Source organism: Nicotiana tabacum, chromosome 9 (genome assembly GCF_000715075.1).
Source record: "Nicotiana tabacum cultivar K326 chromosome 9, ASM71507v2, whole genome shotgun sequence".
In the NCBI taxonomy this organism is placed as follows: domain Eukaryota; kingdom Viridiplantae; phylum Streptophyta; class Magnoliopsida; order Solanales; family Solanaceae; genus Nicotiana; species Nicotiana tabacum.
In genome coordinates, this window is record NC_134088.1 from 123204988 (window position 1) to 123222266 (window position 17279).

General features: G+C 36.9%; 1 protein-coding gene across 1 annotated transcript; it reads left to right on the forward strand.

Annotated features, from left to right (window-relative positions):
• The first annotated feature begins 439 nt into the window (after positions 1-439).
• Positions 440-3753, forward strand: LOC107789150 (putative anion transporter 5). Its single transcript, XM_016610928.2, has 2 exons — positions 440-698; positions 2133-3753. The coding sequence occupies exon 2, from the start codon at positions 2227-2229 to the stop codon at positions 3553-3555; it is 1329 nt and encodes a 442-aa protein (XP_016466414.2). The 5' UTR covers positions 440-698; positions 2133-2226; the 3' UTR covers positions 3556-3753.
• Positions 3754-17279: the final 13526 nt, after the last annotated feature.

The window sequence follows — 17279 nt, forward strand, 5'->3', positions numbered from 1 at the left end:
AGAATTAGTAGGCATTTGGCCATAAGTTTTGGATTGTTCAAATATGTGTTTGTTTATAGAATTAATCTAGTTTTTTGGGGAGATCTTAACAACCAAAACTTCAAATCTAGCTTAAGACCTCTTTTTGGGCCAAATCACGATCATTTGAGACTATTTAGCTAGAAAAAAAGGAATAAGTCAAAGCTTGCCCCAAAATTCATGTCCAAACACATTTTCAATTTCAAATCAAACTTCACCCAAATTAGGTATTTCAAAATATATTTGGGAATCTACGTCGAAACTGGTCCCTAAGGTTTTGCATTATTTCACATATAAAGCAATCAAAAAGTCACCCCACCCTCCACCCCCCTCCCCCTCCCCCCCAAAAAAAAAACCTTAACTAGATCCAAAAATGATTAAAAAAATAAATAAAACGAATCTAACAAGAAGAAAAAAAGGAGAAATATATTTGGGGGAAACTGTCAAGCTGTAACTTCCTCTATAGTCTACCTACGCTACTCCCATTTCTCTAATTCTTCAACTATTTACCTTCAAACCCTTTTTCTCTTAATTTTCTTCCATTACCCTCACAATGCTTCTCTAATTAGCAAAAATAAAGATTTTGGCTTTGGAATTCACATTCTTTACCTGATCTTGTTGAAGTGCACAGTATCCACCAAATACCAATTACACCCTTTTGAGTTTCTTCTGATTCTGTGGTAATAATCTTTAAACTTGAAGTTAATTGTAAATTCTTGAAGTAATTCATGTTTTTTAACTTCTACGTACTTTGCATTTTTGTTTGTTTGTTTAATTTAATTAATGTAGTAATAATCCGTAAGCTTAAATTCCAAAATTTTGAGTATATGTCTGGTTTAGCGGGCGGTTGTGGATTATTAGAAGCAAAATGTGGTGAAGTAGGAATGCAATAAGAATGATTTGAAGTTTTAGCATTAAAACTTGAAGTTAAAGAAAATTAGGGGACTAATTTGACATAAGCTCAACTGGTTTCTAACTATGCTAAACATATGGTTTGAATTAAAATTGATAGTACAATGTTTGATTGGGGTGCAAAGAGGAAGGGTAGGAGGGCTGGCAGTAAAAGAGAAGGACTCGGGGATTGATAAGGAAGTAAAAGAGGAGGAGAAATAGAAGCAGACAAGTAAATTAATGAATTTTGTGTTCTTTCGCATCCCCCTCTCCCCTTGGTGAAACCAAAGAGATGTGGAATCTGTTCCTAAATGCATTTATGGTGGTGCTACTAGATTTAGGTTTGACTTCGGATTACTTCAGAAAAAGTATATCCACATCTCACCACATTCAAAAATACTGTTTTCATCCTATCAAAATATGTTAAAATTGTATGTACTGTTTACATTAAAAAAAATAAAGTAAAAGAAAAAAGCATAGTAATGGTGCTTGATGACGCTCTTCTACTAGTAAATCAAGGGTGAGAAACAAGTATTTCTAGCTAGATTGGTAGATCAATAGAGAAGTCTAGCCACAATCATTATTGGTTTTTCTAGGTTCTTTTCTATTCCTCGATAAGCAGACTGTTGGAGCAGGAGGGGCGATATCTGCTTTCGGTTGATAGAAATTGCTTAACTTTTATCCCTCCTGTCCGAAGTCGTCATAAAAATTACAGTAGAGAAAGTTGTTTTCTTTTTCCCGAGAGAGTAGCATTGGAGAAATCTCAGTGGAGAAGGCTTAAATCATATGACTCTGAGGTCGTCTGACTCCTTATTAATGATCTTTGGATCGACCTGCTCATCCTCAGAATTCGAAAGAAAAATGAGACAAAATTAACACTGAATGAATTGACCTTGTTTCAGTGACATATCTTATCAGATTGAATAAGATTTGGTTTATATAAATTTGAGTAGGCTAGGCCTGATAATAGTGTCTGTTCTATTCTCGATTACGGCTGCTATCTAAATGGTGCCGTCCAAACACCATGAGGTGAAAAGTCAAATAATGTGAATCCAAATCCTAAATAAAAGTTGGACCACTGCTTTCTGGTGCATTTCCTACTTCTCACATGCTATTTCAGTATGTTCGCTATTATTAGTTAAGTGGTTAAATATTTTCTCCTTTCTATCTAACATTATGAAGGCTCTAAATCACCCTCTCTGTTTCTTTGATCACTTCAACAGAATTTCAGGATTAGTGCATTCTTTGGACGTCTTTATCAAAGGACCACCTATGCAGTGATCCGGTGTGAGGTTTTCATTTAGAAACTTGAAAGTAATGGGAAGCAGTAAATTTCCAAAGCGTTTCTTAATTGTATTTTTGACCTTCATCTGCACCTCAGTCTGCTACATAGAACGTGTGGGATTTTCCATTGCGTATACTGCTGCTGCTGATGCTGTAGGAATAAACCAGACTAGCAAAGGTGTAATTCTTTCAACCTTTTATTATGGTTATGCCTGTTCACAAGTACCTGGCGGCTGGGTAGCGCAAAAAATTGGGGGACGGCGTGTCCTCCTTCTTTCATTTGTGTTGTGGTCTCTAACCTGTGCTTTTGTACCCCTCGACCCAACTCGACCAATGATCCTAGTAATAGCCCGCTTGCTTGTTGGAGTGGCTCAAGGTTTCATTTTTCCGTCTATTCACACTGTCCTTGCACAGTGGGTACCACCACATGAAAGATCGCGATCTGTTTCTTTTACAACTTCTGGGATGTACTTAGGTGCAGCTATGGGTATGCTTATGCTTCCTAGCCTGGTAAAATTTAGGGGTCCGCAATCTGTATTTCTTGCTGAAGCGTTTTTAGGCGCAATTTGGTCTCTAATCTGGTTCACTTATGCAACCGATCCCCCTCGTTCTGATCATCGAAAAGCAACTGCTTCCGGCTTTGGAGAATCCTTACTTCCCATCAGAGGGAGTTCAAAGATGAAGGCAGAGAATGGAGTACATTCCACTAAAATCCCTGGAATCCCATGGAAGCGCATCCTCTTTAGCTTACCGGTTTGGGCTATTGTCGTTAACAATTTTACCTTTCATTATGCTCTTTATGTGCTCATGAACTGGCTTCCGACATACTTTGAATTGGGTCTCCAGCTCAGCCTTCAAGAAATGGGTTCTTCTAAAATGATGCCATACTTTAACATGTTTATATTTTCAAATATTGGTGGGGTGATTGCGGATCACCTTGTCACCAAGAAAATCCTGTCTATTACTAAAACCAGAAAAGTTTTGAACACAGTGGGTTTCATGGTTGCTTCTGTTGCATTGATGGCGCTTCCATTGTTCAGAACATCTGGCGGCGCTTTGTTTTGTTCCTCTGTGGCCCTTGGTTTCTTGGCATTAGGAAGAGCTGGGTTTGCAGTTAACCACATGGACATTGCTCCAAGATATGCTGGAATTGTTATGGGAGTTTCAAATACAGCTGGTACATTAGCTGGAATTGTTGGGGTTGACCTCACTGGTCGACTACTAGAAGCTGCTAAAGCCGCTGAATTGGATCTTACTAGTCCAGATAGCTGGAGAGTCGTATTTCTCATCCCAGGGTTGCTTTGCATAGTTAGTTCTTTTGTTTTCCTAGTGTTGTCCACCGGGGAAAGAATTTTTGACTAAAGTGTTTGTGAATATACAGTGGTTTATCTGTAAGTATATTTTTGGAGAAGCATTTCTAGGAAGAATATAGCATAGTTTAGGCTCTACAGTTCAAATTGGAAAGTTCCTGGAAATGGCTACTGGTCATTGGGGCCATTAATACATTCTTCAATCTGAATTCTTTCTATCCTGCTCATTACTGAAGAAAGATATTTATACAAAGATCAAAAGGTTCTATCAGCAATTGCGACTTAATTGACAGTTCTTCTAGGACAGATATATTGCTTCTTGGTCCAGCTGTTTCCGTTAAATATACTGGTTGCTTTTTGGAGCTTTAACAAGCTTAGGTTTTGATTATCTATACTTTGAACTGTCAACCAAGGTGTTCCATGGTGGTAGCAGACGTTTCCTCAGAAAACAAAGGTGTTTAATCTGAACATAAGCATATAGGAAATAAATGGTAGAAAATATTTCATGAGCATGGTTCCATAACTTGATAGTCAGCTATAAATGTTCTTTTTGTTAACTCTTGTATCTTAGTTATGTATCAGTGCTTGATGAGCTGAGCTTCTTCTGAGACAAAAAGCTAGAATTCTTTACTCACTATAATTCAAATTATGCTTCTCAAACTATAGTTTCTTTCACCAAAATCAGAAATATGTTTCATTCTTAGTTTAACAGTTATGTTTTGCTAGTTCAGTTTCAAGTTTTACAGATTATTATGGAGCACCGTCAAGATGTAATGTACTGTCTGAGGCGCAAGTGCACATCCCAAGTGTTCAATTTCAATCTGGTACTCTTGTTTTTCCTTTTACTTAATGACGATCTATCTGGTATTCTGTATCTGCTGCATTTGGTTCTGGAAACAATGATAGCAACCACCATGTGTGGATATTGTTACATGTGCATCTAGTTGTGTCTAGTTCATCTTTTAACTGATTAGGTATGGTAGCTTAACTAAGGTTCAATTCCTTATTCGAAAGTCTTTTCTAATTTTGAAGCTACTGCAGTCTCTTTTCGTTGTTCTAAGAGATCTCGTGATGATTTCATTTTCTGTAATCTTTGGAAAAAGAAGACGCTCGAAACCCCACTTCTGCTAGGCTTGAAAGCTCATAAAGTTGTGCTGACTGTGGTGAACAGCATTCAATGTTCATTTCATTGTGCCAATAGATCTACTAATTAGCTGTACTAAGATTGGTTTGGTGTTACTGACGGGCAAATCGTTTTTCTTATTGAAATATACATTCTCTGTGTTCCACCATGTTTAGAGAATATATGATGATTTCATTAGTGAGGGGAAGCCTTGGAGCAACGGTAAAGCTGTCTTCGTATGACCTATAGGTCACGGGTTCGCGCCGTGGAATCAGTCTCCACTGAAGATTGGCTGCCTACATCACACCCCCTTTCGGCCCTTACCCGGACCCTGCGTGAATGCATGATGCTTTGTGCACTGAACTACCCTTTTATGCTGATTTCATTAGTGTGCATATTTTTCCACACCCGCAGCGTGGATGCCTTTAACCGCTGGATTAAAAGAATCGATAATATTCAGCTTCCAAGGTGTGTTGTTAAAGTTAAGTTATCTGCATTAGTGAAATATTCATCCAGATCACGGGAGGACTTGAACTGGCTAAATTATACGAGTCTTGAATGGCATAGGAAGGAGAGAGAAGAAGCTTAAGACAGGTCAGAGTATACTTTCTTTTGTTACTTTGCGATGTATTTAGATGCTATATGTTCCTTGTACACCAAAGAACATGAGGGAGGTAAGGTTGTTTTGTTCTCCTCCTTCATAGTCATTTGGGCTACTAATGCACTGGTCGTGGTTTGCTAACTACACCAAGGGTGAATTATACTGAAGAAAATGCTAAAGATGTAGATTTTTCTCACTAATAGTGTTGATGTTTGTCGGATTATAGTCGAGTCTAGCGTGCGGAGGGGCACCTTTGGTTGGCGAAAGGTTGGCGAAAAGAAAAGAAAAGAAAAGAAAAGGGTTGATGCATGTGCATTTATGTGAAAGAATTTAAGATGTTGGTACTATGAAATGAAATACATAGCTGAAACATTCTTCTTATCTTTTGGGAAAGTGAAGCTAAAGTCTTTAATTGAGCAAGTCTTCTTAGTTCAGTTTTGACTTGTTACAGTGTATCAACAGTTAAAGAGTTCACAAGATCAAGTAATGGAGACTTTATTGAAGTAGTTGTTGGGGTGTGGGGAAGGGGGAAACTGCATGGCAATTTAAGCTATAGAAGCCAAAAAAGGAAAGAATGTAATGAAAGTTTAGGGGTGGGTGGAACAAGGTTGGCAGCAGGGGCGGAGCTAGAGTGTTGGGAGCGGGTTCGGCCGAACCCAATAACTTTGATTCGAACTCTGTATTTGTCTTAAAAAATTCATTAAATATATATAAATTATTAATTTAAAACCCAATAACTTAAAATGATTAGAATCCCGAACCCATAAACTTGAAATTCTGGTTCCGCCTCTAGTTGGCAGTGCAAGGGCTATCAAGTGTGAGGCTGGAACCGATGGAGGACGGATGGCACCAAGTATAGCCTAATAGTCAATAAAGTGGCATAAAAATCATAACATATCAGGATTCAAGTTTCAATACGGAAAATGTTAGGTGGTGGGATGAAAATCATAACGGATCAGGACTCGAGCTTCGATAGATATAGAAAATATTAGGTGGTTTCTTTTCATCTGCCTATCTGATACCTGTACTGGCGGGCAAATACCAGCAGAATAGTCAAGATGCGGGCAAATTGACCCTGGTATATGAAAAAAATCTAATGAAGGAGGGGTTGATCAATTTTTTGGAAAGGGATTTATATATGCAAGAACTAGTTTGATCAGTCAACCTAAGTGCAACGCGCATTCGTATAAAAATGCTTTACCTTTGGAAACTAAAGTATAAATTTATTCTTTCTTGATTTTCTTTTCCACTCATTCAACCACACGTCGTACCAAATCTTGGTTTCTATGATTTTAGTGAAATTGCAATTTCATAGCCCTAAAATATCAAAAAATGAGAAATAGTCATGGCGAAACAATGATTATTGTTCATTAGCTTTTTTCGATGGGCCCATAATATTTTAGGTGATTTTGGAACTCGTCACTCGAATTCATGAAGATGGTGTGGATATTAACACGAAAAATTAGAAATCGTCCCGAACTCCTATTTTATGGTCTTAATACGCCAAAAAACGAGAAACAATTATGGCGAATCAAAAACTATTGTTCATTACGTCATTTCTGATGGGCCTTTAAATTTAGACGATTTTGAGCCTGTCGCCTGAATTCATGAAGATGATGTGGACATTAGCACACAAAAATTGGAAATCGTCATGAATTCTAGTTTTATAACCCTAAAACGCCATGAGGAACAATCATGATGAAGCAATGATTATTATTCATTAGATTATTTCTGATGAGCGCACAAAATTTTAGGCGATTCGAAGCCTATCTGTAACGACCCGGGCAGTCGTTTTAAAAGTTGTAGCCATGTTTCCCTATTTACTGCTCATTATGTACTTTATAACTGATATATGACTTGTCGGAGTATTTGGTTCAGGTCCGGAGAGATTTTAGAATGAATTGGAACACTTAGTTAGTTCAAATAGTGATCGGATATCGACTTATGTGTAAACGACCCCAGAATAGAATTTTGATGATTCCACAACAGCTCCATATGGTGATTTTGGACTTAGGAGCGTGATCTGAATTTTATTTGGAAGTTCGTAGTGAAATTAGGCTTGAAATGTCTAAAATAGGAATTTAAGTTTGGAAGTTTGACCGGGGAGATGACTTTTTGATATCGGGGTCAAAATCCAGTTCCGAAAATTTTTATAACTCCGTTATGTCATTTATGATTTGTGTGCAAAATTTGAGGTCAATCGAAGTTGATTTGATAGGTTTCGGTATTGAATGTAGAAGTTGAAATTTTTTAAGTTTCATTAAGCTTGAATTGAGGTATGATTCGTGGTTTTAGCATCGTTTTATGTGATTTGAGGTTTCAAATAAGTTTGTATGATGTTTTAGGACTTGTTGGTATATTTGGTTGAAGTCCCGAGGGCCTCGGGTGAGTTTCATATGGTTAACGGATCAAAAGTTAGACTAAAACAGCTGCTGCAATTTTCTTCTGCTGGAAATTCGGGGGGGGGCATAAATCGAGCCAGGATCGAAGCCCAAAAATCGAGGCCCAAAAATCGAGCCCAGGATCGAGGGCCATGATCAAAGGCTGAGGATCGAGGCCGAGGATCGAAGGCCCAGGATCGAGGCAAAGGATCGAAGGCCTAGGATCGAAGGCCCAGGATCGAGGCCGAGGATCGAAGGTCGAAGATCGAGGGTCGAGGGCCGAGGGAAGCCTGGACAGAACTGTAAGTTAAAAAGTAGGGGACTTCGTATCAGAGAGCGTCAATATGATGACCCCCATCTGCTTGTCCTTAAGGACACAGTTTAGCACGGTGATGCCAAGGAAGTCACTATTGGAGATGACAGTGTATTACCGATGCAGGGCAGACTTTGTGTGCGTAATGTAGATGGTTTGCGTGAGTTGATTCTCCAAGAGGCTCACAGTTCGCGGTACTCCACTCATCCGGGTGCTACAAAGATGTATAAGAATTTGAGATAGTACTATTGGTAGAGGCGGATGAAGAAAGATATAGTGGAATATGTAGCTCACTGCCTTAATTGCCAGCATGTGAAGTATGAGCATCAACGACCTGGTGGATTGCTTCAGAAGTTAGAGATTCCAGAATGGAAATGGGAGCGGATCACTATGGATTTCGTTGTTGGGCTTCCACGGATTCAGCGAAAGTTTGATGCTATTTGGGTGATTGTGGATAGGCTGACCAAGTCAGCTCATTTCATTCCTATGATGACTACCTATTCTTCCGAGCAGTTGGCTCAAATTTATATCCGCGAGATTGTCACACTTCATGGCGTACCGGTATCCATCATCTCTGACCGGGGTATGCAATTCACATCACGATTCTGGAGGGCTGTACAACAGGAGTTAGGTACTCGGGTTGAGTTGAGCACAATATTTCACCCTCAGACGGATGGAGAGTCCGAGCGCACTATACAGATACTGGAGGATATGCTCCTCGCTTGTGTGATAGATTTTGGGGGGACTTGGGATCAGTTCTTGCCACTTGCGGAGTTTGCTTACAACAACAGCTACCAATCGAGTATTCAGATTGCTCCGTATGAGGCCTTGTATGGTAGGCGGTGCCGGTCTCCAGTGGGTTGGTTCGAACCGGGCGAGGCTAGGCTATTGGGTACAAATTTGGTTCAGGATGCCTTGGAAAAGGTTAAATTGATTCAGGATCGACTTTATACAGCCCAATCTAGACAGAAGAGTTATGCGGATCGGAAGGTTCGTGATGTTGCATTTATGGTTGGTGAGCGGGTCTTGCTCCGGGTTTCGCCTATGAAGGGTGTGATGAGGTTCGGGAAGAAGGGCAAGTTGAGCCCTAGGTATATTGGGCCTTTTGAGATTCTTGAGAGAGTTGGAGAGATGGCTTACAGACTTGCAATACCACCTAGTCTCTCTGCAGTTCATCCGGTATTCCATGTTTCTATGCTCTGGAAGTATCACGGCGATCCGTCTCATGTGTTAGACTTTAGTTTAGTTCAGTTGGACAAGGATCTATCTTATGTTGAGGAACCAGTGGTTGTTTTGGACAGGCAGGTTCGAAAGCTGAGGTCAAACAATATTGCTTCCGTGAAGGTGTAGTGGAGAGGCCAGCCAGAAGGAGAAGCTACTTGGGAGACTGAGCGGGAGATGTAGAAAAAATGTTCACACCTATTTGAGACTCCAGGTATAATTCTAAACCCGTTCGAGGATGAACGTTTGTTTAAGAGGTGGAGGATGTAACGACCCGACCAGACGTTTTAAAAGTTGTAGCCATGTTTCCCTATTTACTGCTCATTCTATACTTTATAACTGATATATGACTTGCCGAAGTATTTAGTTCAGGTCCGGAGAGATTTTAGAATGAATTTGAACACTTAGTTTCAAAGTTTAAAGCTTAAATTCAAATAGTGACTGGATGTCGACTTATGTATAAACGACCCCGAAATAGAATTTTGATGATTCCAACAGCTCCGTATGGTGATTTTGGACTTAGGAGCGTGATCAAAATTTTATTTGGAAGTCCGTAGTGAAATTAAGCTTGAAATGACTAAAATAGGAATTTAATTTAGAAGTTTGACCGGGGAGTTGACTTTTTGATATCGGGATCGGAATCCAGTTTCGAAAATTTTAATAGCTCTGTTATGCCATTTATGACTTGTGTGCAAAATTTGAGGTCAATCGGACTTGATTTGATAGGTTTCGGCATCGAATGTAGAAGTTGAAAATTCTTAAGTTTCATTAAGCTTGAATTGGGGTGCGATTCGTGGTTTTAGCATCGTTTTATGTGATTTGAGGTTTCAAATAAGTTTGTATGATGTTTTAGGACTTGTTGGTATATTTGGTTGAGGTCCCGAGGGCCGCGGGTGAGTTTCGGATGGTTAACGGATCAAAAGTTGGACTAAAACAGCTGCTGCAATTTTCTTCTGCTGGAAATTCGGGGGGGGGGGTGGGGGGGAGGATTGAAGGCCGAGGATCGAAGGCCGATGATCGAGGCTGAGGATTGAAGGCCGAGGATCGAGGGCCGAGGGCAGCCTGGACAGAACTGTAAGTTATAAAGCAAGGGACTTCGTCTCATTTTCCATTTTTGACAAATTGGAGCTTGGGGAGAGGCGATTTTTGGGAGATTTTCAGAGAAAACATCGGGGTAAGTGTTCTTAACTCAATTATGGTTAGATTACCCGAATCCATCATTTGTTTTCACGATTTAATTAGTGTTTTGAGATTATAATTTGGAAAAATATAGAAATCTCATATAAATTAATTTTTGAGATTTCGGTGTCGATTCGGAGTCGGATTTGAGGGAAACTGGTATGGTTGGACTCGTAATTGAATGGATGATTTGTGAGTTCGTCGGATTCCGAGACGTGGGCCCCACAGACGATTTTTGAGTTAATTTCGAATTTTATTGAAAAATATAGTATTTTCTTATGAAATTAATTCCTATAATTTTTGTTGACTGTATCGAATTATTTTGGCTAGATTTGAGTCATTTAGACTTGGATAATCGAGGAAAAGGCCTACTAGTGGATTAAATTGGAGCAAGTCGAGGTAAGTGACTTGTCTAACCTTGTGTGGGGAAAATATTTCCCTAGGATTGGTATTGATGTGATAATTGTAATGTGTTGAAAGTCGTGTATACGAGGTGATGAGTATGTACACGGGCTAAATGTGAAAAACTCTGATTTTTAAATTGTGTAGATCACTGTCACACATTAATTAAATTATTTTATCTTGTTATATTCTTCGTAATTGATCTGATTTATATACTTTAAATTTGCTTGACCTTCTCCTGCTAATTATTTTTACCTGTTTAGCTGAAACTTGGTTTCTTATATTCTGTGCATTATTTGAAGGTGAAATTTCTTAAATTTAAATATTATTAAAAATGAAGTATTTTACATTTAAAAATTTGATATATATACAAGGTGTTAAATTTTGGAAATATTATTTTTTCTGAATATTTTGTGAGATTTTCGTACTCATTGTGATGGAGCCGTGAGCTCTTTATTGTGGAAAAATATTATTGTTGAGTTATTTTGGCATGAGCCGTGAGCTCTTTATTGTGAAAAAAATATTATTGTTGATTTATTTTGGCAAGTTGAATTATTTGGGCACTTGAGATGCAAATTGTGATATATTATGATATTGATACGCATGCGGTAGTATAAGGTCTGGGTGTTGAAACGCATGCGGTGAGATAAGGGTGGTTTGATACGTGTGGCTAGTAGGTGAACTACTAGAAGTCATGCGGTGTGATAAGAGTGACTAAAACGCGTGATGCTATTTCGAAAAAAAATAATTTCTTTAAAATTAAATGTGAAGGCTCCCGCGGTGATATAAGAAATATTGTGAATTTATTTATGATTTGGGACTACGAGGCGGTAACTCGGGAGTGCCTTTGTTGATATTTATTATGGCCGCAGTTGCCTTTGATTATTGTTGTGATTTTCTTAAAGTCGAAAAGAATTCTGTTTTGTTTCCGCGAGGGAATTTGGGGTCGTGACACTATCGCCCCAATTCTTGAAGATTGCGGGGACATTAGCACACGAAAAATTTAAAACTGTCCTGATTCTAGTTTGATGACCCTATAAAGCTAAAAAGCGAGGAGCAGTCATGACGAAGAAATGACTATTGTTCATTAGGTCATTTCTGATGCGCCTAAATTTTTTTAGGTGATTCGGAGCCCCTCGTTCAAATTCATGAAGATGCCGTGGACATTAGCACACGCAAAATCGAAAAATCGTGCTGAATTCTTGTTTTATGGCTCTGAAATGCCAAAAACCAAGGAAAGGTCATGGTGAAGCTTTGACTATTTTTCATTAGGTCGTTTCTGATGGACCCACAAAATTTTAGGCCATTCGAAGCCCGTCACCTGAATTCGTGAAGATGGCGTGGACTAATGCACACGAAAAATCAAAAATCATCCTGAATTCCTGTTTTATGGCCCTAAAACACTAGAAAATGAGAAACAGTCGTGGCAAAACAATGACTATTATTCATAAGTCATTTTAGATGTGCCCATAAAAATTTAGGAGATTCAAAGCATGTCGCCCGAATTCATGAAAATGATATGGACATTACCACACGAATAATTAAAAATCGTTCTGAATTCCTGTTTTATGGCCCTAAACCGCTATAAAATAAGGAACGGTTATGGAAAAGCAATGACTATTGTTCATTGGGACGTTTCTTTTGGGCCCACATTTTTTTTGGCGATACGGAGCATGTTGCCCGAATTCATGATGATGACGTGGAGATTAGCACACGAAAAATTGGAAATCGTTATGAGTTTCTGTTTTACGGCCCTAAAACACCATAAAACGAAGAACGGTCATGGTGAAGCTATGCTTATTATTCATTAGGTCATTTTTGATAGGACCACAAAATTTTAAGTGATTCAGAACCTTCGCCCGAATTCATGAAGATGGTGTGGACATTATCACTCGAAAAATTAAAAATCATCTTAAATTTATGTTTTATGACCCTAAAACGCTAAAAAAAAAAAAAGAGAAAAGGTCATGGTGAAGTTATGGGTATTGTTCATTAGATCATTTTTTATGGCCCCAAAAATATTTAGGCGATTCAGAACCTGTCAGACGAATTCATGAATATGGCGTGGACATTAGCACATGAAAAATCAGAAATCATAATGAATTTCAATTTTATGGCCCTAAAACGCCAAAAACGAGGATCATTCATGGTAAAATAATGGTTATTGTTCATTAGGTCCTTTCTGATAAGCCCATAAAATTTTAGGTGATTCGGATCCCGTCGCCCTAATTCATGAAGATGGCGTGGACATTATTAGCACACGAAAAATCAAAAATCTTCCTAAATTCCTGTTTTATGACCCTAAAATACCAAAATACGAAAAACGATCATGGCGAAACATGACTATTGTTCTTTAGGTTGTTTATGATGGACCCACAAAATTTTAGATGATTCGGAGCTCGTCGCCTGAATTCATGGAGATGTCGTAGACATAACAATTATCATTGTTTCGCCATGTCTGTTCCTCATTTTTTGTGTTTTAGAGACATAAAACTGAAATTCTACGTGATTCTCAGATTTTCGTATGATATAGCCCGCGCCATCTTCATTCATCAGGGTGACCGGACCCGAATCGCCTAAAATTTTGTCGCCCAATAAAAAATAACCTAATGAACAATAGTCATTGCTTCGTCGTGACCGTTCCTCCTTTTGGGCGTTTTAGGGTCATAAAACTGGAAATCCGCATGATTCTCAGATTTTCGTGTGCTATAGCCCATGCCATCTACATTCATCAAGGCAACCCGAATCGCCTAAAATTTTGTCGGCCCATAAAAAACGAACTAAGGAACAAAAGATATCGCTTCGCCATGATCGTTCCTCATTTTTTGGCATTTTAGGTCCATAAAACTGGAATTCCGCCAATTCTCAGATTTTCGTGTACTATAGCCCACGCCCATCTGCATGCAGCCGTGCGACCTGAATCATCCGGCCGATGACGTGGATTATATCATACGAAAATCTGGGAATATCCTGGATTCCTGTTTTATGGCCCTAAAAAGTCAAAAAACGAGGAATAGTCATGGCAAAGTATGACTATTATTCATTTGGTTGTTTTTTTACGGGCGCACAAAATTTTAGGAGATTCGGGGCCGATCGGCCAAATTCATGCATTTGACGTGGACTATAGAACACGAAAATCTGGGAATCGTCTTGAATTCCTATTTTATGGCCCTAAAACACCAAAAAATGAGAATCGGTCATGACAATGATTATTGTTCATTATGTCGTTTTGGGTAGGCCTACAAAATTTTAAGAGATTTGGGATTGGTCGCCCGAATTCATACATATGGCGTGGAATATAGCATACAAAAATCTGGGAATCGTCTTAAATTCCAGTTTTATGGCCCTAAAAAGCCAAAAATGAGGAACGATCATGGCGAAGCGATGACTATTGTTCATTTGGTCATTTCTGATAGGCCCATAAAATTTTAAGCGATTCGAAGTCCGTTGCTCGAATTCATGAAGATGTGGTGGACATTAACAAACGAAAAATTATAAAATTATCCTGAATTCCTATTTTATGGGCCCTAAAGTCACAAAAAACGAGGAACGGTCGTGACAAAGCAATGACTATTGTTCATTAGATCGTTTCTGATGGGTCCATAAAATTTTAGGTAATTCAGAGTCCGACACCCAAATTTATAAAATATAAACTTTATTAAAAAAAATTATGATTATTCGTCTATAAAAAAAAGGATGGGCTGAAACTTTAGGCGATTTTTTGCGTAGTCTACCTATTGTTTTCTCAATACTCACTTTTTCGTCTCTTTTTTCTTAGAAAAAATGATATTTTTCTCTAGGGAGGACATATTATTTTCTATAGAAAGTTTTTTTTTTTTTTTTTGTGAAAGAAAAGAAAGATGCAACACGAAAACTTCGGAGTCACCCTGAGATGATTCTAACTCAAACATTTCCTTACAACGATATTATAATGCAGCCTTATGTTGTCTCATTGAGCAGACGTGAAATCCATATCTATATCTATCTATATCTATTTATACTATATTAAAAGCACGAAGGCCCTTAGCGAAATATCGTTCGCTTTTTTTACTCTTTAAAAATAGATTTCACACTAGATAAAATAGTAATTTGATTATTTCTCTAATATTAGAAATATGTTTAGTCATTTAATAGTTTTCTAATATTTAGGAATTCAATATAATTAGATTTTATGTATTAAATATTTTCCTAATTTGAACTGTATAATATAACAAATTAGTAAAATAAAAATAATAACAATGAAAAATCACAATATTTTGTGACGTGTTTCAAAAAAGTCGTTTACTACTTTTACGCTTTGGGAGTCCTTTTGTTTGTCATGCCTTCAACAATACATTCTTTTACAAAAATAGGTAATTTAGGTAAAAGTTTTGAGTACTTTCAGTTCCTTTTAAGTTTAGGAGTTTTCTTTTATTTGTTATATGTTATAAAAACTTTGAGTGCTTTGACCTCTTTTTAGGTTTAGGAAAAAAGAAAAATCGATCAATTCCTTGTAAGTAAAATATTACTAATTCTTTACAATTATGTTAGGTACAAAATTTATTAATTATTTTGGTTAACTTTTCGAGCACTTCCACCTTGGCTTAGGTTTAGGAATTTTTTATTTTTTATGGTAAAAATTTTGAGCACTTTTATCTCAAATTTAGGAGTATGCATTTATGCATGGAACCTAATATTTAGGACTTAAAATTTATTAAAATTCTACTTCATTAAATTCTTTATTAATTATATTATGTAACATGACTATAATTTCTTACATATTTTTTTTCACAATTCTTTTCTTTTTGGTTAGTTAAGAGACATAACAACATTGTGAATAAATATTAGAGGCATCCAATATGATTTTGAAACCCTTGTTCTTAGTATTTGTTAACATAAATTTCCTGTAGGTATCCAATATGTTGTCTAGCCCTTCCTTGTTTTTATGATTTTTTAAAAAATATTCCTTCAAATTTGAGAGTTTTGTCTTTCTTCATTAAACTTTTGAGATTTTAGTTTGTATAAATTTAACATTTAAGCTTAACTTTATTTTTAACAAATTCAAGCTTAGATTTTACAACTTATAAAAACAGATCTTGTGGGAAGAAAATTAAATTTAGGCCAAGAATTGAAATTGTTCAAGCATTACTATCAGTAGCGAAGCCAAAAATTTCATCCAGGGTGTTCAAATTTGAAAGAAGTAAAAAAATTCTCTGATAAAGGGTATTCAATATATGTTATATACCACTACAATCTAATATTTTACCTATATATACTGTGTAATGTTTCGATGAAGGGTGGTCAATTGACCACCCTTGGAACAACGTAGTTTCGCCCCGGATTACTATTCATGAAGATAACTGAAGTTTCCCTTCTTCGTCAACATAAGAATTCTCTCCCGCTCTGTTCTTGATAAATCACACATTCATAAATTTATGCTAAATAAAATTATAATATGAAATATTGTATATTTTTGCCTAATAAAGGAGTTTGAAAGCAATTAAAACTTAATGATCTATTGGATAAATTTTGTCCTTTCATTATTGCATTAAGATTATAAACTATAATTTATTTTCATATCATATTTGTAGGCTCAAAACCAATGGTTATGGTAAATTAGTTTAGAGTGCAGATTTGTCTTTTAAGTACGTTTTTGTAGTATTTGCATTAGGCATGAAGGTTCCGTTCGATAATTCTTAAGAAAATTTGAATCATTCGTTTTCTCTTTATTATGATCTTACCACTTGCGATCAGTTGCAGTGCATTAATTTTAGTGTAGTACCTAATAAAGTCGAACTACATTTTATGCTCCTAGCTAAAATCTGTTTCAACTATTCAAACTAATGTTTGAAGTTAACTATTGATTTATATTTTCTTCTCGAATTTTTGCTACTACTCTTTCCGTTATATGTCTATACGTAGTTTCACTATATATATAGCTCATTGAAATTATATGTTCTTCATTTATATTTTTTTTCTGTAAATTTACTCTTTTGAGATTTTTTTGTTCCTTTTACAACCTTAAATTATTAATTATATTTAAATACGTTGATTAGCTTTAAAAAAAATTCATAGTTTCTTTTATTAAATATTTTACTTGGTAAGTTATTATTATTGTAAATTAATATGCATCTAAATGATTAAATAACAAAGAGTCATCATTTTTCTTTCAGTATTAAATAAATAATTTAAATTTTTTAGGATCGACAACATCGTTTATTGATGTTTGGCATATTTCGATATGTGTTGATGTTACTTTACCCATGTTTTAACCACTTCTTGATGTTATTTGATCTTTAAAATTCCCAACATGGTTTAATTATTGGTTTTATGACTAATTAAGTTATGTGTGACGATTTAAGGTGTTTGGAGCGCAAAATATGAAGAAAAGGTGGTCTAGCCAGAGGAAGAAGGGTTGGATACGTCGCATCCAACCTAGAAAAACATCATCTTTCGTGCACCCTTAGCAGTGAAGTCGGCCCATAGCGTCCGCCATAGCATCCGAGACTGGGAAGTAGAAGAGAAGGGTGGATGCGTCGCATCCACCCTCGCATGCAAAACTGGGAAGTAGAAGAGA

What these genes read in the sequence shown, in the direction of transcription:
- LOC107789150 (XM_016610928.2), top strand. Translation starts at nt 2,227, where the DNA reads ATGGGAAGCAGTAAATTTCCAAAGCGTTTCTTAATTGTATTTTTGACC.